At 43.4% G+C, this 22,717-nt stretch overlaps 1 protein-coding gene across 1 annotated transcript in view; it reads left to right on the top strand.

Moving 5' to 3' along the window:
* CCDC88C (coiled-coil domain containing 88C) overlaps positions 1–22,717 on the top strand; it is a 109,886-nt gene that overhangs the window by 28,661 nt on the left and 58,508 nt on the right. The window contains exon 4 of the mRNA XM_083433206.1: positions 7,594–7,663. Within this exon, the coding sequence (XP_083289332.1) occupies positions 7,594–7,663 (70 nt within the window). The remainder of the gene's footprint in view (positions 1–7,593; positions 7,664–22,717) is intronic.

Raw genomic sequence — 22,717 nt, 5'->3', positions numbered from 1 at the left:
GAGCAGCTGGCCACCTGTGATGGATGCTTTAGCTGAGATTCCTGCATTGCAGGGGGTTGGACTAGATGACCCTTGTGGTCCCTTACAACTCTACAGTTCTACGATTCTATGACCCTCTGACATTTCCCCCCCTCCTTTCGTTTCCTGCATTTGGTGCCTACCCTTCTTTCAGAGCCTAACACAAACTCCCTCCAAAACACATTAAAATCTACATTTTGTATGTGTTTTTTCTCTCAGACAATTCTGTACCATTCTAAATTTCCACAAGAAAAAAGACTTTAATGGCATTATTTAAAAGACCATAACTATTAAAACACAAACAAACAAACAACCCTCAAAACATATATTTTTAAAAAACCGAATCAGCCAAATGAAGCAAGTTGGCAATACTACAAGGAACCTCAAAAACCGGCCTAACCGGGAGTATTGTGTGGGTTAATCTTTTGTAAATGTTAATGATTATATGGTGCCTCTTCTGTGTTTGTGACAGACGGCAGGATAAAGAGATCTTAGCAGGTCTGTGTTGCACCTGTTAATTTTTTTTTTTATTTTTTTAATTTTTTTTTTGCTGGTGACTTTCCTGGGCACTCCCAGGAGAAGTATTAAATATCTCATGATTTCTAAAATGTATTAATGAAGAAAGACTGGTGAACTTTTCCTTGACAACCAAAATGTATTTTTAAAAAGCCACCCTAGTCAGAAACGTTTGGCTGATTATGGGAGATGCTTCATATCAGTAGGAGGAAAACCCCAGAGGAGGAGAAACTAAAGCTCAGCAAATGAATTAGCGTTAACAGTATTAGTTCTACACAAGATGCACAACAGATTACTTTAAATGGAGATAATTGGTGATGTAGCCTTGTCTCAGATTCTTGAACGCTGATGATGACTAGTGATGGCATCTGAAACATCTTCCAGAGCTGGTGCCTGTGGTCAGCATAGCTGGTCACCTGTCAAGGCCAGTGCCTCAGCAAGGACCCCACTGCCAGCTTCTGGAGCCCCCTGGCTCTGCCGCCGCCTGGTCAGCTGCTCTCTCTGAATGAGTTAGTTGTGAGAGAAGCAAGGAGGAAGTGCATTATCCTTCATTCAACTTTCTTGCTAGCTGGTTATTCACAAAGTAGCCAGAGGAAGAAGTTTAGTGAATGAGTAGCAGTAACACCGGTGGGACACGGGTGGGTTAAACCACAGAGCCTAGGACTTGCCGATCAGAAGGTCGGCAGTTCGAATCCCCACGACGGGGTGAGCTCCCGTTGTTTGGTCCCTGCTCCTGCCAACCTAGCAGTTCAAAAGCACGTCAAAGTGCAAGTAGATAAATAGGTACCGCTCCGGCAGGAAGGTAAACGGCGTTTCCGTGCGCTGCTCTGGTTCGCCAGAAGCGGCTTAGTCATGCTGGCCACATGACCCGGAAGCTGTACGCCGGCTCCCTCGGCCAGTAAAGCAAGATGAGTGCCGCAACCCCAGAGTCGGCCACGACTGGACCTAATGGTCAGGGGTCCCTTTACCGTTATCTAGCAGTAACAACAGCACTCCGGAGTTTTTGTCCAAAGGCCCTCTCAAATCTGAACCCCCGCTTCTCTTTTCTGTGGGTATATCATGGAGCCCTGCCCCCAAAAGCTTACAATTTATGTTGGAAGAGTTTGTTTTTGCAAACCTACACAGTATTGCTGAAAATGTATAGTGCAGCTGGGCCTCTAGTTTTCCCTCAAGGATACATGTGGGCCTTTGAGACTCTGGCAACATGTGCTGAGCAGCTGGATTTAATTTTTTAGCTGTCTGTAATCTTAAGTGACAGGCTCTTAACACAACCACACTTTATTATCACCAGTTACTACAGAGAAACCACCACTGTGCCATTCGGGAGTGGAATCAAATAAAAATCCAGGCTAATTTAACTGGAGAGCAATATAAACACGAAGAGATACTTGCACACGCTTTAGAGTGAAAAGTTGAGGATAAATCAATAGGATTCTTTCTTTTCTTTTTTTTATTTCCAGTCAGTGATTAAATTAGCAAAATATGCTGCTGGCAGTAAAAGCTTGCAAGCCTGTGCTTTCACAATTGGATTTCTCTTCGGAGAATAGCAGATATTTGATTAAATGAGCTTTAGTAATGGGACTTGGGAAAATTTAAAAAAGGTACCGTATTTTTCCGTGTATAAGACTAGGTTTCCCCCCTAAAAAATAATGTCCAAAATTTGGGGGCGTCATATACACGGATAGATCTTTCCCCATTTTCTTACATCAGAGTCCCCACAAATAGGGGGTCTTATACATGGGGGCGTCTTATAGATGGAAAAATACGGTAAATGAAATTTTGGATTTTTAGAAGAATGCCAGAGTAGAAATTTTGGAGTTGAGTTCCTTGGACTACATTCCGATTATAATTATGAAAACTTATGGCATTGACTACTTAACACCCAACTGTATCATAGTGTACATATCTGGTTGCGACAACTTAAGAGCTTCCTACCTTGCAGAGTGCAATCCTAAGGTACAGTGGTACCTCAGGTTAAGAACTTAATTTGTTCTGGAGGTCCGTTCTTAACCTGAAACTGTTCTTAACCAGAGGTACCACTTTAGCTAATGGGGCCTCCCACTGCCACTGCGCCACTGCTGCACGATTTCTGTTCTCATCCTGAAGCAAAGTTCTTAACCCAAGGTACTATTTCTGGGTTAGAGGAGTCTGTAACCTGAAGCGTCTGTAACCCGAGGTACCACTGTGCTTTTTTTTTTTTTTAGGAACACAGGAGAAGAAATGCACACTGCCGAAACCTTTGTATGTGCCCTGTGTTAATCACTTTGTATGTGCCCTGTGTTAATAACTATAATATAGATTTATTTATATGTTTATTTATAATCTGCCATTAACAGGAATGTTCCAGAAAGGTTTACAGCATATAAAAACACAACACAAAAGACTACTTCCTGCAAATATGGTAACCCCTAAACAATACCATACAGGGAAGATACCAGAACCAATTCTTCAGTTTTAAAAGGCCAGAGGTGGTATAGGTATGTCTCTGGGAGGAGGGCATTCCACATGCCTGGGGGCCATCTCTGCGAAGGCCCCCCTCATGAACCAAATCTCTCAGAGTGGCAGGAAGGGCTTCCCACTGATTTTCATAAACCTATAGGGAAAGAGGTCCTCTTTCACTTGTATGGGGCCCAAATCTTTTTAAAAACAGTGCATTTAAAATATTTGAAACCTTTCACATTTAATATCAAGCATTCAGTCCTTTTATTTGTATGCCACCTTTACAAAGTTAAAACCATGCTCCAGGCAGTTTACAACATATAAAAAATTACACAGGTGCAAACATAACAAAAGTAGTCATAAGCAATAAACAAAAAAAAAAAAATCAAAAGCTGCATAATCAAGTTGAACCACTTCCACATAAATCATAAGATCCAAATAAATAAACAAAGAATAATATCTGGCGATTGTGATTTACACACCCCTTGGAGAACATTTTGAGGAGTCTATCCATTTTCTAAATAAATAAATATACAGTATTATTAAGAACAACATACTGACCATATTATTACGAATAAATCTATATTAGCTTATGTATAAGGATTGAAAGTTGAATTGTCATTTTATTTTTTATGTATTTATTAGGGGGAAATTGGGCAACTTATCCATCGACTGCAGGTTGATAAGGACAACAAGGACAGTTGTGAACATATAGATTTTTGTGTGTTTGCCTATTAATTACATGTGAATAGCAAAAGACTGCTCAGCATTGTCCTGTGGGTAATCAACAAATGGAATTTACTTGGCTCAGGCATTAGATTACAAGAGTCAGCGGATTGTACCCTGTGAATTATTTATTTGGTCCCCTTTTTAAGTTGGTACAAGATTGAAATGTGATTTCATATTAGCTCTGTTCATTCTTTGGATTAAAAGATGAATTCTGAAAGTTAACGTAAAGACATTGGCGTCTGATCTAAGGCAGGATGAGATTGCCTATCTAAGCGAGGTGGGGATGCTTAGATCTTGATGACTCTGTGGTGATAGTCTGAAGCCAAAATAGAAGTGCGTGTTTGTGGGTTTAGGTCAGCGTTGCTTTTCATGCAGGCCCAGTTGATTCTGAATCCCCAAAGAAGCTTGAAAACAAGTAGGACATTTTATCTGCAACAGGTGTTCATATAAAACTTGCTTGAGGTTTGGTTGGGTGTTTGTGGATTGGCTACTAGAATGCTATAAGCAGCCCCAGCAAATGACAGGTGTACTACTTCTGATTTGCAAGCAAATATGACAGTGGAGTCTATATTGGCATGCGGAAGTAAGGACAAAAACGAGGGATGACCTTTTGATGATGGGCATGTGGTGGTCCCAGCAGATGGTGTGTGTTTTTCTAAATTTAAAAATGTGTGTATTAAGAAGCTACAAGCATGAATGTACTGCAATGCGCAACCACATGGTGGCTGCGTACTTTTCTGACATGAGGAAATGCCTAGTCATCCTTGTTTCAGACTCCAAGAATGAAGCTAAATTTGTTAATGAATTAAAAATTCTCTTAAGTGCAGTAGAAAGTTTGCCCTTGATGGTAAACAGGTCTTTTGGGCAATAAGAAACCTGTACAATCTCCAGATGGGCCACCTGTGGCATCTTTAGATGTTGTTAGATTCCCAACTCCCATCATTCCCAATCCGCATGGCCCCAATGGTCAGGGATGATGGGAGCTGTAGTTGAGCAGCATCTGTCAAGGGCTCTTTCCAGCCAAAGGAATGCACACGGCAGATAGTTAACTCTCTGCTGTCAAAGACTTGGGATACGTTGATCTTGGTGTCTCTGTTGACAGTCCCTTCTACAGCTCAGGAGACCTATACACACCAATCTAGCATTTAGGCAGCTATTCCCAGGTCTGCACTCCATGGAGCAGTTGAAGCAACAGGGGACCCCTTCCACCTCCATCATGTTATGTACCTTCCCCCAATGAGCTGTGCGTATGGAGGCTACTTGGACACTTCTTCTGCTTACCTCTTTTCAATCCCCTCCTGGTTCTGGGAGACAGTGGTGCAGGAGAGGGTGAGGAAGCACCTGGCTCTTCACTTGCCTGACCAGTGGCAAGTGGCTCCTGCCCAATGAGCAAAAAAGTAAGAGGTAGTAAAATACTAATGCCCATCAACTTGGAGGCCCCCTCAATTTTTTTACTGGATGGGGCTGGATAGACCTTGACCCCTAAGAGTTTGCTCCCGTACAGGGGTTGGCAAAGTTTTTGTGGTTTGGGCTGGTTCACGGTCCCGCAGATGTCGCGGTGGGCCAGAGTGCGTGTGCGCACGCATGCGCAAATGCTATTTCCAGCACCGAGGAGGCGTGCACAGCTTCCCATTGGCTGCAGGAGCTTTCTGCAGCCAATGGGAAGCCGGCCAGTGTCGCGGAAGGCGGTCCCCGCTCCGCTCCGCTCTGGTTTAGTGCAGTGCACGGGAACCAACCAAACGGGCGGCGGGGGTCCCCAAGTGGGCAGGGGGGATCCATGGGCCGCTTAAGCAACCCCCATGGGCTGCTTGTGGCCCATAGGCCTTAGGTTGCCGACCCCTGCTCCTATACGTCCACCCCATTTGAATTTATCGTATGCTGTATACTAGAATGGATTTTGTAGTTAGTTTTGTCTGATCAATGTACTGCAGAATGAATTAATTTAAAAAACCCAAAATCTCTAGATGTTCAGTGCTTTCTTTTGGGCGTGCAGCTTAATTCAAAAGTTCTAGAATATACAGATTCTTATCGACGGAGCCGCTGAAAAATATGCCACTATGCTTACCAGAATTGCTTCCAGGAAGCAGCACCTGCCAACATGGTTCCACCAGCTCATGCATTACTTCCTGCATGAGTCTGCAGCCACAGGGCCTCTCGGTAGGGAGCATTTTAGAGTATGCAAAGTTGCCCCTAGACAGGAAGTGGAATTTATGGTTCTATGCCCACGTCCTTCACTTCACATTCATTTGAAGGCATTATAAGACCTTTGCATTCAGTAATGATGATAAAACCGCTTGGCATTGTACACTATATACCGTATTTTTTGCTCTATAAGACTCACTTTTTCTCTCCTAAAAAGTAAGTGGAAATGTGTGTGTCTTATGGAGCGAATGCAGGCTGCGTAGCTATCCCAGAAGCCAGAACAGCAAGAGGGATCGCTGCTTTCACTGCGCAGCGATCCTTCTTGTTGTTCTGGCTTCTGAGATTCAGAATATTTTTTTTCTTGTTTTCCTCCTCCAAAAACTAGGTACGTCTTATGGTCTGGTGCGTCTTATAGAGCGAAAAATATGGTATATATATATATATTTAAAAGAGCAAATGTTGCTGGTCTAAAAAAATGAGGGAATTTGGGGGAGAGGCAGAGATTAGAGGTCATTTGCAAGTGAAAAGCTTCATACAAGGGGCAGGGGACCCCTTTTTAAGCCAAGGGGACACTTTCCTTTCTGGGCAGCATTCTGAGAACCACATGCCAGGGATAGGAGGGGGCAGAAGCAAAAGTAGGCAGGGCAAAAAATGTTTTTAAATTGTACAGTAGACTGGTTTCTCTGCACACTGTATCTCACCCCTCTCTGTATTCTATCCCGGCAGTCAAGAGGCATTATAAAAGTTCAAGGAAACATGTCAGGCAGGAAAAAAGACTTAGGGTGCAAAGCAGTGAGGGGGGTGCCCTGCAAAGAGAGGGGGCTGGCATGGGGAGAGCTGTGAGGGCCATATAGAGGGTCTCAGAGGGCCACATTTGGTCCTTATGTCTGAGGTTCCCCACTGCTCATTTAAACATTTGCAAGGAAGGAGAGATGTACATACCTGGATGCTGGAATGTTAAGGGGGCACAAGTGAAAAACAAGGGGGGCATAAAATGAGAGCAAGTAGCCCATGAGGAGGATATTGGCACACTGAAGACAAAATAGGTTAAGAGAGAGAGAGAGAAAAACAAGAGACTGGAAAAATAAAGAGCTTTGAAAGCAAAAGTAGTGGTTGAAATGATCTTACAAGGAAATGGAAGATAATCTGTTGCAACCTCCCTACCTCTGCTCCAGCCTTAGCACAGTACATTGGTACCTCGGGTTACATACGCTTCAGGTTACAGACTCCACTAACCCAGAAATATTACCTCGGGTTAAGAACTTTGCTTCAGGATGAGAACAGAAGTCGTGTTCTGGCGGCAGCGGGAGGCCCCATTAGCTAAAGTGGTGCTTCAGGTTAAGAACAGTTTCAGGTTAAGAACGGACCTCCGGAATGAATGAATTAAGTACGTAACCAGAGATACCACTGTAAAGCATCCTCAGAATCACCCCTGCTGCTTTCTCTTGTCCCCCCGCCCACAAAAAAACTAAGCAAACACACATATACACATACATGTTATGGAGGATCTTGTTCACCAAATTAGCAAATGTGCAGCTGTGCTCTAAAAGCCGAAGTCTCACTTAATGAGTTTTGATGCTGCCTCCATGAACAAATTTACTTCTTCAAGGCAGTAGTCTGTTTGTCTAGGCAAGTCATAGTAATAACTAGTAAAGTACTACATTCTCAAAACTGCTTTAAGAACAATTGTCTCTAAAAACAACTGGCATTAGTTTTCATTATTCTATCTCCTCTTTTTTCATATTTTAGGAGGTCCTCCAGCAACTGATCATTATGAATTTGCCAAACGTCTTGATAGTTGGCAAAGATCCTCTGTCTGGTGAGTAGCCTTGCGATGCTCTGTCCTCTTAAATTTCAAAAATAGTGGAACAGTATTTGCAACTTTCCCAGCTGAAATTAGTTTGGTGTGGAAGAAAATAAGGAGAATAAAAGAGAGGTGGGTATAAGCGAGGGGTAGCCATTTACAGTATATATGTTCTGCTTCCATTGGAAATCAGCACTGGAGCCCTTATCTCCTGAGTCACATGGGGCAAATGCATTTTACATTGAGTCAGCGCTGTGGAATTGCAGTCATCCGAAAGGTGAGAGCAAGAGTTGTGATTTCAGCTGCAGCATCTTTTCCCTCCGCAGCTTGTTGCCAAACTTTGTGCAGGAGCAGACAGTTAAAAAAAAATAAAAATTTGGCTATACTGCCAACTAGGGGCAAGGTCCTGTGGCCGCATTTTGAACCACCTTTATGTTTTCTGTACTGCTAAACAGAACTTGACCCAGAGTGTAATGGAAGCCAGGTACAGGTTCCTCTGCTTCGAAAACAGGAAGCCAATTGTTCAAGGCTACAGCAGGTGCCAATAGTGGGTTGGTTCCCTTTGTGGTGTAAGCTTCCAACAACAGAAGGTGGGCCAGTTCAGAACTAACACACCCATATATGTGTCCCACAGGACTCATAAATAAAATTGATGGGGCCTTTGTGTGGATGTGCTCAACTTGCTTCATTATTGCACAAGCCCCTTGCAGAAAACAGGTTGAAATTTTGATTTAGAGCTGACTAGGACGAAGGCAGAGACATCACCTTGCCAACAAAGCTCCGTATAGTTAAAGCCATGGTTTTCCCAGTAGTGATGTATGGAGGTGAGAGCTGGACCATAAAGAAGGCTGATCGCCGAAGAATTGATGCTTTTGAATTATGGTGCTGGAGGAGACTCTTGAGAGTCCCATGGACTGCAAGAAGATCAGACGTATCTTCTTAAGGATTCTTAAGGAAATCAGCCCTGAGTGCTCACTTGGAGGACAGATCATGAAGCTGAGGCTCCAATACTTTGGCCACCTCATGAGAAGAGAAGACTCCCTGGAAAAGACCCTGATGTTGGGAAAGATGGAGGGCACAAGGAGAAGGGGACGACAGAGGACAAGATGGTTGGATAGTGTTCTCGAAGCTACCAGCATGAGTTTGACCAAACTGCGGGAGGCAGTGGAAGACAGGAGTGCCTGGCGTGCTCTGGTCCATGGGGTCACGAAGAGTCAGACACGACTAAACGACTAAACAACAACAACAAAGGACCTTTTTCAGCATGGTGTATCAAGGAACAGAATTGAGCACGGCCACACAAGGGCATCAGATTTGGGATTTTTTAAAGACATATTTATTTCTATAAATGTTTATACACTGCACTTTTGGATGGAGCACACCCATATCTTGCATTGATATGGACATGGCATTGCAGTAGCGTCTCTGATTGGTAAGCCGCTTGCTGCAATAGTTTGATCCTCCGGTGTCTCTTCTGAAAGCATATCCAGTGTGGGGTTTGTAAAACTGCCTTGCAAAATAAATAAATAAAACCTTGCCCTCCAAATCCTCTAGAATCCTCACAGTCACCTGGTAACTTAAAGGAGCTGTCAGGTCTTAGTGATGAACTGGGGTGTGTGTGTGTGTGTGTGTGTGTGTGTGTGTGTGTTTAAATGATGTGGCTTGAAGTACCCTTTCCCCCTTCAGAGCTCCTTCTCCTATCTAGCTCTATCAGCTGATTCCTCTTCTCCTTCTCCTTCTCCTTCTCCTTCTCCTTCTCCCTCTCTTTCTTCTTCTTCCTGTGTCTTGAGAACTGCACTTCCTACTCTTCCCAGACAGTCACACTGCGAATCTGTATACAGTGGTACCTCGGGTTAAGTACTTAATTCGTTCCAGAGGTCCGTACTTAACCTGAAACTGTTATTAACCTGAGGTACCACTTTAGCTAATAGGGCCTCCCGCTGCCTCCACATGATTTCTGTTCTCATCCTGAAGCAAAGTTCTTAACCTGAAGCACTATTTCTGGGTTAGCGGCATCTGTAACCTGAAGTGTATGTAACCTGAGGTACCACTGTATCTGATACTGAACTATGTGGAGTCCCAACAGTTGCTTTGAGGGTTCTGTGCCTGAGAAGCTTGCTGCAGACTTCTGTTTTTAGCTCTTAAATGTCAAAGCAATTCTTTATTTTCTCCCTCCCTTTGAACTTTTTAGGGTTACCCCAATCAGACATTCTTGCACCTTTCATTCAATTATTTCACTGAACTTAAACGTTTCATATTGAGAACAAACTGCTTTTACCCCACATTCAGAGGAACTTGTGGAAGAGGGGAGAACAAGATGTGATTCAGGTGTGGGTTTTTTTGGGTTGCAGTTAGACATATATCATTCCCTAAGTCTTTCAGCCCAGATCCACCTCCCCGCCCCACCTCAAAACTGTATGATCATATTAGCATAGCATAGCATTAATATTGTATCTGTGCAGAAATCAACCAGTTCAGAAACTGGAAAGGCCATAGCCCAGTGGTAGAGGCCATGCTTAGCATGCAGAACATACCTAGGATATAGATAATACAAGAAAGAGTGCTTAAGCATGCACAGAGTTCCTTTATCTCACCACTGAGCAGCTACATTCAATCTGGAATGTGTGACCTCCAGAGAAGCTTGAGTTCCAGGAGTATAATATGATGAAATCCAATATAGAGGCACCTTTTGTTCTCCTGGCTAAGCTATTGCTGCTCCATCAGTGACCAGTACCTCTCTGGCATCCACATGCAGTCTATTAAGCCCATGAAAGAGAGGAAAACAAAGGCACCAAAAAATGTATATAGGGAAGAAAAAGAGAGGACAGAAGTCAGGAAGAGGGAAAAGGTTAGCAATAAATTTGTACTCGTGCACCGATCTCTTATTCAGAGAGAGACTGTAATCCTGAGCTGTCTCTGCCCGTCCATTATGGTAGCAGCCCCATTGTAAGGTGTTCATTGAACTAATGCCGGAGACCCAAGATCATTGTTGGGCTTTGGCCATCTCAATGAAACTGATCTCTCCCAGCATTCACATCTCTAAAGAATCGGCGTTTGTTTGTAATGTGCGTCTTTAATTTTGTGCCAACTACAGGGTTTTTTTTTTGCCTTTTCCTTGCAGAAGTGTAGGCAGTTGTGTTGGTTTTCCCGTAACAGGGAAGCATTCTGAAACTGGCAGCATTTGCCAGAGGGAGTGAGGAGCCCCAGTCTCGGGCAGGCAGCAAAAAACGAAGGCTTTTGGAGGCCCTAGTAGGGCATAGCCAATGAGCTGCAATCGGCTTCCTGGGTCTTGTGGTTTCCTGGGCCTGCTGTAGGAGTTCAATAAGAGGACATATTTAGGGATTCAATGAGAACACAATGTGCACATATTAGTCTGGTGGTCTTGAGAGATTTTTCAAATCACTGCCCCCCCCCAATGAAACAGAAGCAAATTCCCTCCCCTTGATCGAATGTGCCAAAATAAAGTCCTTGTAGAGAGGAAAGCCAGGAACCTCCCCCCAATGAATGTCTGTATTTTTGGTCCTTTTAATCATTAAAGGTTTAAGCTCCCACTTCCATATTTACTTTTCACACCCAATTTCCTTCCTCATTTTGTTCCACAATTCTCCAAGGAGGCAAAATGTAGTACAGGATAAAATGTGTCTGCATAACTCTGAAGTGAAAAGTTCGGTGGCGCAAGTAAGCAGATGCTAGTGTTGGAAATTTAGACGATGGATTTTTTTCCCCTGCATCCTTTTAGATTGTTGTTGTTGTTTAGTCATGTAGTCGTGTCCGACTCTTTGTGACCCCATGGACCAGAGCACGCCAGGCACTCCTATCTTCCACTGCCTCCCGCAGTTTGGTCAGACTCATGTTTGTAGCTTTGAGAACACTGTCCAACCATCTCGCCCTCTGTCGTCCCCTTCTCCTTGTGCCCTCAATCTTTCCCAGCATCAGGGTCTTTTCCAGGGAGTCTTCTCTTCTCATGAGGTGGCCAAAGCATTGGAGCCTCAGCTTCATGATCTGTCCTTCCAGTGAGCACTCAGGGCTGATTTCCTTAAGAATGGATACGTCTGATCTTCTTGCAGTCCATGGGACTCTCAAGAGTTTCCTCCAGCATCATAATTCAAAAGCATCAATTCTTAGGCGATCAGTCTTCTTTATGGTCCAGCTCTCACTTCCATATATCACTACTGGGAAAACCATAGCTTTAACTATACGGACCTTTGTAGGTAAGGTGATGTCTCTGCTTTTAATGATCCTGTCTAGGTTTGCTATCGCCTTTCTCCCAAGGAGCAGGCATCTTTTAATTTCGTGACTGCTGTCACCATCTGCAGTGATCATGGAGCCCAAGAAAGTAAAATCTCTCACTGCCTCCATTTCTTCCCCTTCTATTTGCCAGGAGGTGATGGGCCCAGTGGCCATGATCTTTGTTTTTTTGATGTTGAGCTTCAGACCATATTTTGCGCTCTCCTCTTTCACCCTCAATAAAAGGTTCTTTAATTCCTCCTCACTTTCTGCCATCAAGGTTGTGTCATCTGCATATCTGAGGTTGTTGAAATTTCTTCCAGCAATCTTAATTCCGGCTAGGGATTCATCCAGCCCAGCCTTTCACATGATGAATTCTGCATATAAGTTAAATAAGCAGGGAGACAAAATACAGCCTTGTCGTACTCCTTTCCCAATTTTGAACCAATCAGTTGTTCCGTATCCAGTTCTAACTGTTGCTTCTTTTCCCACATAGAGATTTCTCAGGAGACAGATGAGGTGATCAGGCACTCCCATTTCTTTAAGAACTTGCCATAGTTTGCTGTGGTCGACACAGTCAAAGGCTTTTGCCTAGTCAATGAAGCAGAAGTAGATGTCTTTCTGGAACACTCTAGCTTTCTCCATAAATCCAGCGCATGTTTGCAATTTGGTCTCTGATTCCTCTGCCTCTTTCAAATCCAGCTTGCACTTCTGGGAGTTCTCGGTCCACATACTGCTTAAGCCTGTCTTGTAGAATTTTAAGCATAATCTTGCTAGCGTGTGAAATGAGTGCAATTGTGCGGTAGTTGGAGCATTCTTTGGCACTTCCCTTCTTTGGGATTGGGATGTAGACTGATCTTCTCCAATCCTCTGGCCACTGCTGAGTTTTCCAAATTTGCTGGCATATTGAGTGTAGCATCTTAACAGCATCATCTTTTAAAATTTTAAATAGTTCAGCTGGAATATCATCACTTCCACTGGCCTTGTTATTAGCAATGCTTTCTAAGGCCCATTTGACTTCACTCTCCAGGATGTCTGGCTCAAGGTCAGCAACCACACTACCTGGGGTATACGAGACATCCATTTCTTTCTGGTATAGTTCCTCTGTGTATTCTTGCCACCTCTTCTTGATGTCTTCTGCTTCTGTTAGGTCCTTTCCACTTTTGTCTTTTATTATGGAAATCTTTGTACGAAATGTTCCTTTCATATCTCCAATTTTCTTGAACAGATCTCTGGTTTTTCCCATTCTATTGTTTTACTCTATTTCTTTGCATTGCTCGTTTAAGAAGGCCTTCTTGTCTCTCCTTGCTATTTTTTAGAAATCTGCATTCAATTTCCTGTATCTTTCACTATCTCCCTCGCATTTTGCTTGCCTTCTCTCCCCCGCTATTTGTAAGGCCTCGTTGGACAGCCACTTTGCTTTCTTGCATTTCCTTTTCATTGGGATGGTTTTAGTTGCTGCCTCTTGTATAATGTTACGAGCCTCGATCCATAGTTCTTCAGGCAGTCTGTCCAGCAAATCTAAATCCTTAAACCTGTTCCTCACTTCCACTGTGTATTCATAAGGGATTTGACTTAGATTGTATCTCACTGGCCCAGTGGTTTTTCCTACTTTCTTCAGTTTAAGATTGAATTTTGCTATAAGAAGCTGATGATCTGAGCCACAGTCAGCTCCAGGTCTTTTTTTTGCTGACTGTATAGAGCTTCTCCATCTTTGGCTGCAGAGTATATAATCAATCTGATTTTGATGCTGCCCATCTGGTGATGTCCATGTGTAGAGTCGTCTCTTGTGTTGTTGGAAAAGAGTGTTTGTGATGACCAGCTTGTTCTCTTGGCAGAACTCTATTAGCCTTTGCCCTGCTTCGTTTTGAACTCCAAGGCCAAACTTGCCAGTTGTTCCTTTTATCTCTTGATTCCCTACTTTAGCATTCCAATCCCCTATAATGAGAAGAACATCCTTCTTTGGTGTCATTTCTAGAAGGTGTTGTAAGTCTTCATAGAATTGGTCAATTTCAGTTTCTTCAGCACCAGTGGTTGGTGCATAAACTTGGATTACTGTGATGTTAAAAGGTCTGCCTTGGATTCGTATCGAGATCATTCTATCATTTTTGAGATTGCATCCCAGTACAGCTTTCACCAATCTTTTGTTGACTATGAGGGCCACTCCATTTCTTTTACGGGATTCTTGCCCACAGTAGTAGATGTGATGGTCATCCGAACTGAATTCGCCCATTCCCATCCATTTTTGTTCACTGATGCCCAGGATGTCAATATTTATTCTTTCCATCTCATTTTTGACCACATCCAACTTACCAAGGTTCATGGTTCTTACATTCCAGGTTCCTATGCAATATTTTTCTTTACAGCATTGGACTTTCCTTTCGCTTCCAGGCATATCCGCAACTGAGCATCCTTTCGGCTTTGGCCCAGCTGCTTCATCAGCTCTGAATCTACTTGTACTTGTCCTCCGCTCTTCCTCAGTAACAGTTTGGACGCCTTCCGACCTGAGGGGCTCATCTTCCAGCATCATAACTTCTATATGCCTGTTGTCTTTGTCCATGGAGTTTTCTTGGCAGGGATACTGGAGTGGCTTGCCGGTTCCTGCTCCAAGTGGATCACATTTGGTCAAAACTCTCCACTATGACCTGTCCATCTTGGGTGGCCCTACACGGCATAGCTCATAGCTTCTCTGAGTTATTCAAGCCCCTTCGCCACGGCAAGGCAGTGATCCATGAAGGGGATACCATGTGGCAATAAAAAAATTTGGGACCACGCTCAGTTTCTGGTGAGACCTGAATAGCCATTGGCTCAGGGACTTAAAGTGTTACGGTATCTCTGTGAGCGTTTTAGCTGCTCAGAGATTTCTGTTGGCTTGCGATCTCTAGAGACCAGTTGGAGCTGCTTTAGCAAAATGGTGCATGCAAGAGGCAAGGCAGCTGGGCTGGCCTTGCTATATAGCAGGCCAAAGCAACCTGCCCCATGGGGGGTGGGAGACAGAATAGATGAAGGCAGGAATTGGTATCTGAATGACATAGCAAGATGTTTGCCTTTGTTGTCCCTGAGAGAAGTTCAGTTCAACTGGAACTCTGCACATGTAAAAGGTAAAGGTAAAGGGACCCCTGGCCATTAGGTCCAGTCGTGACCGACTCTGGGGTTGCGGTGCTCATCTCGCTTTACTGGCCGAGGGAGCTGGTGTACAGCTTCCCGGTCATGTGGCCAGCATGACTAAGCTGCTTCTGGAGAACCAGAGCAGCGCATGGAAACGCCATTTACCTTCCCACTATTTATCTACTTGCACTTTGAGGTGCTTTTGAACTGCTAGGTTGGCAAGAGCAGGGACCGAGCAACGGGAGCTCACCCCGTCACGGGGATTCGAACCGCCGACCTTCTGATTGGCAAGCCCTAGGCTCTGTGGTTTAGACCACAGCACCACCCGCGTCACATCATCTGCACATGTACCAAGTGGTTATTTTGGCTTTGCTCTGAGAAATGAATGCAGCACCAGCGCAAGGAATTGGTGGAGTTTATCAAGGGAAACCTCCACTGGTTTGTGCCATATTTCCTCCTCATAGCAGAAGCTGTAGGATTTCCTTGTTCTCACCGGTATTTATAATGGATTGTGTATGCTCAAGTCTGATTGCTCCTTGGAACTCCTACCATATCTAATGCTAGTAGATGCCTTTATATAGCATTAATTAACTCTGTACAGTCATGGTGGCATCTATCGGCAAGCACCTTCCCATGGTAATTGGATTGCCTGTCTTTACATTTCCAGGGGAACTTTTCCGATTTTCCACACAAAGAACATCTCAGGCACCTGAGATTGACCAAAGGCCTCTTGTGGTTACCCTCCCACCATATGACAAGAAACTGGTACCAATCTAATGGCCCAGTACATGAATTAACATGCCCTTCCTATCCAGCCCTATCCTTAACAAGATCATCCAATCATTTCCAGAGTCATCACGTCCGTTGCAATAGCCTCTGTGGTGTGTGGACCCTTCCATGATAAGTTTCTCTATGTGATAGTTCTGTGAACACATGTGTATAGACAGAAACATATATGGTAACCTGCTTCCGTGTGTGGGTGCATTTGAACTCCAACCGTGACAGCCAAATGGCATGGGCTGGCACTGAGGACAGCACTGGCACAACGGTAGCCCAGAAACTGAGTCGGAAAATGTATAAGGGTGACTATACACAGAAGGCATTACAAAGAAATGTGTCTGCAAATTTGTGGGCCACCTATTGTGCAATCTCAAATGTCCTTTAGGGGGAAAAACATCTATTAAGGGGGCAAACTAGATAAATCAAATGTCTTTGTTTTAAACCAAAGATCTCTTACTGTCTTCTCCCATTTTTCCAGCCTATAGCTTTTCCCCTCCCTCATTTTGTTTCTTCACCTTTCTATCCTTTTGTTGTTGGTGTGCTAATCTCTTTTTCTCGGCCTCCCACAACAATCCTGCCATCTGTTTTTCACCATCCCTTTCCTGTGTGAGTGTGAGGGGTCCAGGTCCTGTACTGTATGTAGCACAGCTTCCAGAGTACAGGTTTTATTCCCTCTGGACTTGGCCCACTGTGGGGAGCAGATGGCCTTCCTGCAAATCCCTTGGTTTAATGGCTCAGTGACCTAGTGTGACAGGGGCTGCCGTGGAATTTTTTAGAAAATAAGGGAAATGCCATTGTGTTTGATTTTTTTTTTTAAAGCCTTGGCTGTTTGTGCAGACCTAAAATTTCTGGTGCAGACCTAAAAGTTCTGTGATGCTTTAAAGTCTTGGTTTATTGTGGGATATAGTTTCTGTAGGCAAGATGAACCCTACAAAGACATTGACAGAGAAGGAGCTAGATATAGATATAGATGCATTGCTTGACGTACTATGAAGAAAAGGGAAGATCTTAAAGTTAACCCAGGTTTGAATCCCTTACTTCACAGTGGCACTCACGGGGTAATCTTTGACCAGTCACTAACTTACCTTACAGGTTTTTGTGAGGATGATATGAAGATGGGAGAACCACATGTGCTGCTTTGAGCTGCTTGGAGGAAAGGCAGGATATAAATGTAATTACAATATTAATAATACAAAACCTAATTTAAAAGTAGTCTGCCTTTTCCAAAGCTGTAAAACGTGGGTGCTGAAGAATTGCCATTTACACCAAATGGAGAGCAGCTGGCCGTCAGATTCCTCGATTCAGCCCTGTCAGATATTGTTAACTGATTCCTGATCTACAGCTTTCCATGCAAGCTCTCCCTTTAATTTCTGTTTAAATATTTAGGCTGAGAACTTAAGTCTCCCAAGGCTCTTGGCTGATGCCTTCTGACAGCACTTAACACACACAACTACCATTTAATTATCGGTATGGTTTCACCAGTCTCAGCTGGGCTGCGGAGCAAGCATCTTGGTAATGCAAATCTAGACATTAAAAGGACAATGCAGAAGGGCTGCTGTGGCGGGGCCATTCTCAGATGTGTCAATCTGCTATTTTATGCTTGGCATATGGTACAGACCAGGAGGGTGTTAGCACTAGCCAGCTCTGTCACCGAATCTAATTAGCGTTCCTCTTTGCTTGTTTCTCTTCATGCAAACAGGGGATGGTGAACCTGTTAACTTCACCCCCATGAGCGTTAATCCAAGGGTGACTTAAAGAAATAATGTATATGGGACTAGACTACAGATGGGCAACTTGAAGGAATAATGTATATGTGGCCTCCAGCAACTCCTCTGGATCCATTATTCCATTCCATCGGAGTTTCTTATTATTTATTAATATTTTAATATAATGAAGATCTCCTTAGAAGTTTACAGGAAAACAAAAATACAGCATTCAATAACACTTCCTGAAAACAAGATAAAAACAAAGCTGAACTGTCCATCACAAATGTAACTCAGCACTGTGTGAAACAAAACAAAGAAGAAGTTAAAAGTCAGGGTCCAGAGAAGTTTGTTTAAACAGACAAGTTTCAAAGAGGCATTTCAAGGGCTTTCCAATTTATTCAAGGGGGGGGGGCATTCCAGAAGGTCCTTCCTGTACATTTCCTTTGTATTTTTCCTTCCTTTTAAAAGTGGCCCTTTCTGTATAGCTTCAGAACAATAATGCTGTTTTTTTATTCTTTACTTTTTTCTGATTGTATGACTTGGAGAAAAGGTATTTCCCCCCCACCTCCACAACTGTCTTGAAATGAAATTAGTAGGCATGAATAAAGTCAGGAAGGAGTTTTAAGTACTGAAAAGCCATTTCAGGATACATCAATTTGCATTGAACATTAAGTGCCACCAGAGATAATAAATAGGTTAAGAAGGAAAATGAGTCAATTTACATTTTCATTAGGTAGTAAATTTGGGGTGGGGGCAAAGTCTTCCTTTGGCTGTTTGAGATTACATTGATATTATTTTGTTATTAAAAATTTTAGGTGCTTGCATTCCCCCCCCCCCCATCTGGATTTTAATTTTTTTAATTACATGGGCAAGGTCATAGCCATGGCATGATACATGCAGAATGTTTTAAATCAATTTAATAAGAACACAAGAGCAGATCTATCTAGTCTAGCCTCCCTGGCCAGTGGCCAGTGAGAAGCCCAGAAACAGAACATGAGCACCATATTTATTTATTTAGAACATTTTAAAACCTTCCCTGCACCAGATGATTCCAGGGCAGGTTACAGTAGCATTGCTATGTATTCAGTGGTCTGTGTTTGCCTGAGCTTGAGTCTGGACTAAGGATTCTGAGCCCCTGTGTTCTGATTTGATACATGATATCCAATCACAGAACATTTCAGGATTTGGGCTTCTGCCATTGGCCCTTAAACTCTGAGTCGTGATTTGCAGCTTAGAAGTTCAGACAGCCAATCACGTTGGGAGTGGAAGTGGCCCAGGCATTCAGAAATGTATATGGCTCAGCTAAGACTCTTTTAAGACCATGAGACTCTTAATCTCAGGGTCGTGGGTCCAAGCCCTATGTTGGGCAAAAGATTCCTGCATTGCAGGTGGTTGGACCAGAAGACCCTCGTGGTCCTTTCCAACTCTACAGTACAGTGGTACCTTGGTTTAGGAACAGATTAGTTTATGAACAACTTGGATTAAGAATGCTGCACACCCGGAAGTAGGTGTCTTGGTTTGTGAACTTTGCCTTGGAAGCAGAACATGTTCTACTTCCTGCTGAGTATAAATTGAGTCCCCCGCTGCTATGGGAAAGCACACCTTGGTTTAAGAATGGACTTCCGGAACAGATTAAATTTCTAAACCAAGATACCACTTGTACTATGTTTCCAAAGCAGTGGACTTGTTTGCATTTACAGTATTTATATATTTGCATTTGTGAATTTCTTCCTGTAAAACATCTCAAAGCCATTAACAAAAATGTTAACAACAAGAACATATGGAAAACTACCTTTGATATAAAACATTTAGAAGAATTACATAGCTAAAGCCCAAGCAGATGGGTTTTTAACCTAGTGCCAAAATGCAAAGAATGACTGTCGCAGTTATATTTTGGTGGGGAAAGCATCCTATAATTAGGGTGCCACTAATGGGAAGGGCGTCACTAGTGTAACCACCCAAAGAGCTTCAGCCCATTGTTTTCTCCTGCAAAGCCACTTCCGAACCTGAGCAGGAGGTGGGGTTGCGGGCTTCACGCCCACCCCACGTGAGCGGGGGCTGGTTTCAGCCCCCGCGAGAGCAGGGGAATCCCGGCCGCGTTGTTCCCCCCAGCCAGCCAATCGGGTGGCGGGGTGGCGGGGCCTGCCCTATTTAGGGCTGGCGCGGCCGGGCTCATCCTCTCTTGCCAGCTAGCCCCCACGTTTTCCCTCCCACCCTCCCTTTAGGTAGGTTTCTGACTTTGCTATGGACTTCGGTCTGTCGCTGCAAGGGGCATGGTAGGAATTTTTCCCAATCGGCAATTTGCAGCCTTTTGGTTTTTCGCCTAACTCGTAGCAACTCGTCACAACTCCTTGGCGTTGGCGGTTAGGCATTGGTAAGAAGGGGTTAAGAGGATGGGGGGGGAGGAACGCCATCACCTCCCCCCAGTGAATGAAGGGTGGTCCGATAAAGGACTCCAGGGGGGCGTGGCCCTGTCCGAAGCCTATGGAGGTGTGGGCCAAAGGCATGCCCCCAAGCGAGCCCCCACTATGGTGTTAACCCTTCCCGTGTCTCCAGCAAATGGGCTGGAGCCAGATAGTCGATAGGACCAATGCCTAAGCCAATGCCTCTCATTCCTGAATTCAATAAAGTTGTGGCCTAATTCGCCCACTTAACCTTAAATTATGGTGTCTCGTGTCTTTATTTATCCTTAGTGGGGGGCGGGAACTCGCCACGCAGCTGACATTTCGGAGGGATGGTATGTTTGATGCTGGAGATTGCAATCCTTTGCACTGGTATGCGGGTCTGTGTTTTAATGATTTGTTGTTAAAAAGGTAGGTCTGTATATGTTTTGATTGATGTTTGATGTATTTTGCTCTTATGTCTGGTTGTATATAGTGCCCTGAGCTCCTTTGGAGAAATGGCAATCCACAAATGCCCTAAATAGATAAATAAACACCATGACTTGTAGCCATGACTTCCCCTCCCGGCAAAATACAAGCACAGGTACACAAGGAGTATATAGTCAAATATTCAGAACACATATGGCAAACAATTGAAGAGAATTTATAACATGGTAAAGCTGAATTTGATTTATTGTGATGGAAAGGATGCATTTATAATCCGTTTAATCTGCATATTTACTACTCAATGTAATGAATCAAGCACCCCAGCTTTCTCCTTTTTTAAGCATGCACAAAGGCTTATAAGACCTTAATCAAGCAGAGTAGTTAACATGGGAATGCTAGTGTGTATTTTATTATAGGAGTTTGATTACACCGTCTAATGCAGAACCAGTGGCTTGAATCCTAAAACCCTTTGAAATCTCAGTCTAGACAGAACCAAACAGTTTATGCATATTTGTTTAACCCGCTGTGTGGCCCATGTTTCCTGGTTCAGTTCTGCAATGTACTTGGAAGGATAAGTGTACGTTATTCAAACGCCATGGTCCTATCAGGTATGCAGCACAAGAAGGCACTAAGCAGGTCTTAAAATAATGAAATACTATGGTGCTCAGCATAGCAAAATGCATAGGAACAAAGTAATACAAGGCAGCATTTGATATGCAATCAGCTTCATCAGCATTTGGCAGGAGCAGGTGATATCTTTTAAAGAGCTGCCATCAACTTCACTGCATGTCTGCTGCATTTTTTACTCGCCTGCAATTGTTTCCCATTAATGTCTAATAAGAATTCTTTTGTTCCATCTGTCACTTGAGCATCAGTCATTCAAATAGAAGCTGCGAAGAGCAGAGGAGTTCTGCTTAACTAAGCCATATAATCATACAACATCAGTCAAAGCTTTCTTGGTTCTTTGGTGTTAAGTGCTGTGCTTAAAATCACTGAGTGCTGCATGCGTTTAAAATATACACTAAATTTTGAAGTGCTTTTAATAAACTACAGTTTATCTTTGTGTGTTAAAAGTAGCTGCTAGTGAAGGTCAGTCTTCATGCGTGGAAAAGTCCACCTTTTGAGGAAGGCATTGCGGGAAACAGTATTAAATAGCTTTGTATTGGAGGGAAATTGGGGTAGGAGAATAAACTGTAACGAGTGAATTCCAGTTGGATAGATACAATGCTGCTATACATTGCAACAAACCATAGAAATGTAATATGGAAGACCGTGTAGCATGCCAACATTGTGTTAAACCATGTTGTAAAATAAGTTTGGCTTGGAAATCAGTTCAAAGGACTTAACTATTTTATGTACATTGGATGAATTGTTAAAATATACTCCAGGGTAAGCAAGAAATAAAAGCAGTCCTTTTCTCTTGCCAGTATTTTTTTTTTAATGGTGAAAGCTTGCCGTCGTCGTCCCCGCCTTCCATACTGAATTTCCACTCAAAGTTGATTAGTAGTTCAGTTACTGTGTCTTTTTGTTAAATCTACATTAGCATAATTGATTGACTCCATTCCAGTTTCCTGTAGATAGGATCATATGCTAGCACAGTCAAGGGGACAACTATTTTGGACAAAGGCTCACTCATGGAAAGGGCTGTAGCTCAGGGGTAGAGTATTTTCTTTGGAGGCACATTGTTCCAGCTTCAATCCATGTTATCTCCAGATTAGGCTGGAATTGTCCCCAATCTGAAAACCCTGGAGAGACACTGCTAGTCAATGTAGACCACTGGTTCCCAAGCTAGTACATGGGAGATCCATGTAAGCCTCACTGTATCCAAGTCTTCATTGCCTCCTGGGTGCAATCCATGCAAGCTTACAAATCAATAACCATCTACAGATAAAAAGCCTTAGCAAATGTAGAAATGTTATTATTGCAGCAAACTGTTTTCCCCCCAGGTCTGGGCCCCATGGGACTTTGTATCCATGTCTTAAAAGAATAATTGAAGTGTAGTACAAGAATACGGTCAGGGGAGCATTTTCTGTAAAATAAAGACTTGATATTGTGATGGTCGCGCCACACTTTGGCCCCGATCCAGGAAAGCACTTAAGCAGATCAGCTATCTCACCTGCAGCTACACAACAGCTTTTGTGCACTTAAGCTCACTGGGAGGCCCAAATTATTTGGTGGGAGTGGAAATCATTTGCATATACAAGTCTATGGAGCCCTTTACATTTTGGTGCCTTTCTTTAGATTGGGGGCAGGGGGAAACAACCTTTAAATGTTGAATGAATTTCACTTACGTGAATGGCATTCATGTAATGACATTGCCGGTAGTAGAACTCAAGTCCAGAGTGGCAGTGTAAGTGATAAGCGCATGTCCAGAGGAAGAAACTGATATAGCTGCTTTACTGGGAAGCCCTTTCTGTTTC

The sequence above is a fragment of the Podarcis tiliguerta genome, assembly GCF_965153285.1.
Source record: "Podarcis tiliguerta genome assembly, chromosome: 1".
NCBI lineage: Eukaryota > Metazoa > Chordata > Lepidosauria > Squamata > Lacertidae > Podarcis > Podarcis tiliguerta.
Note: the sequence above shows the minus strand (reverse complement) of the source record. Positions and strands in the feature narration are given on the sequence as shown.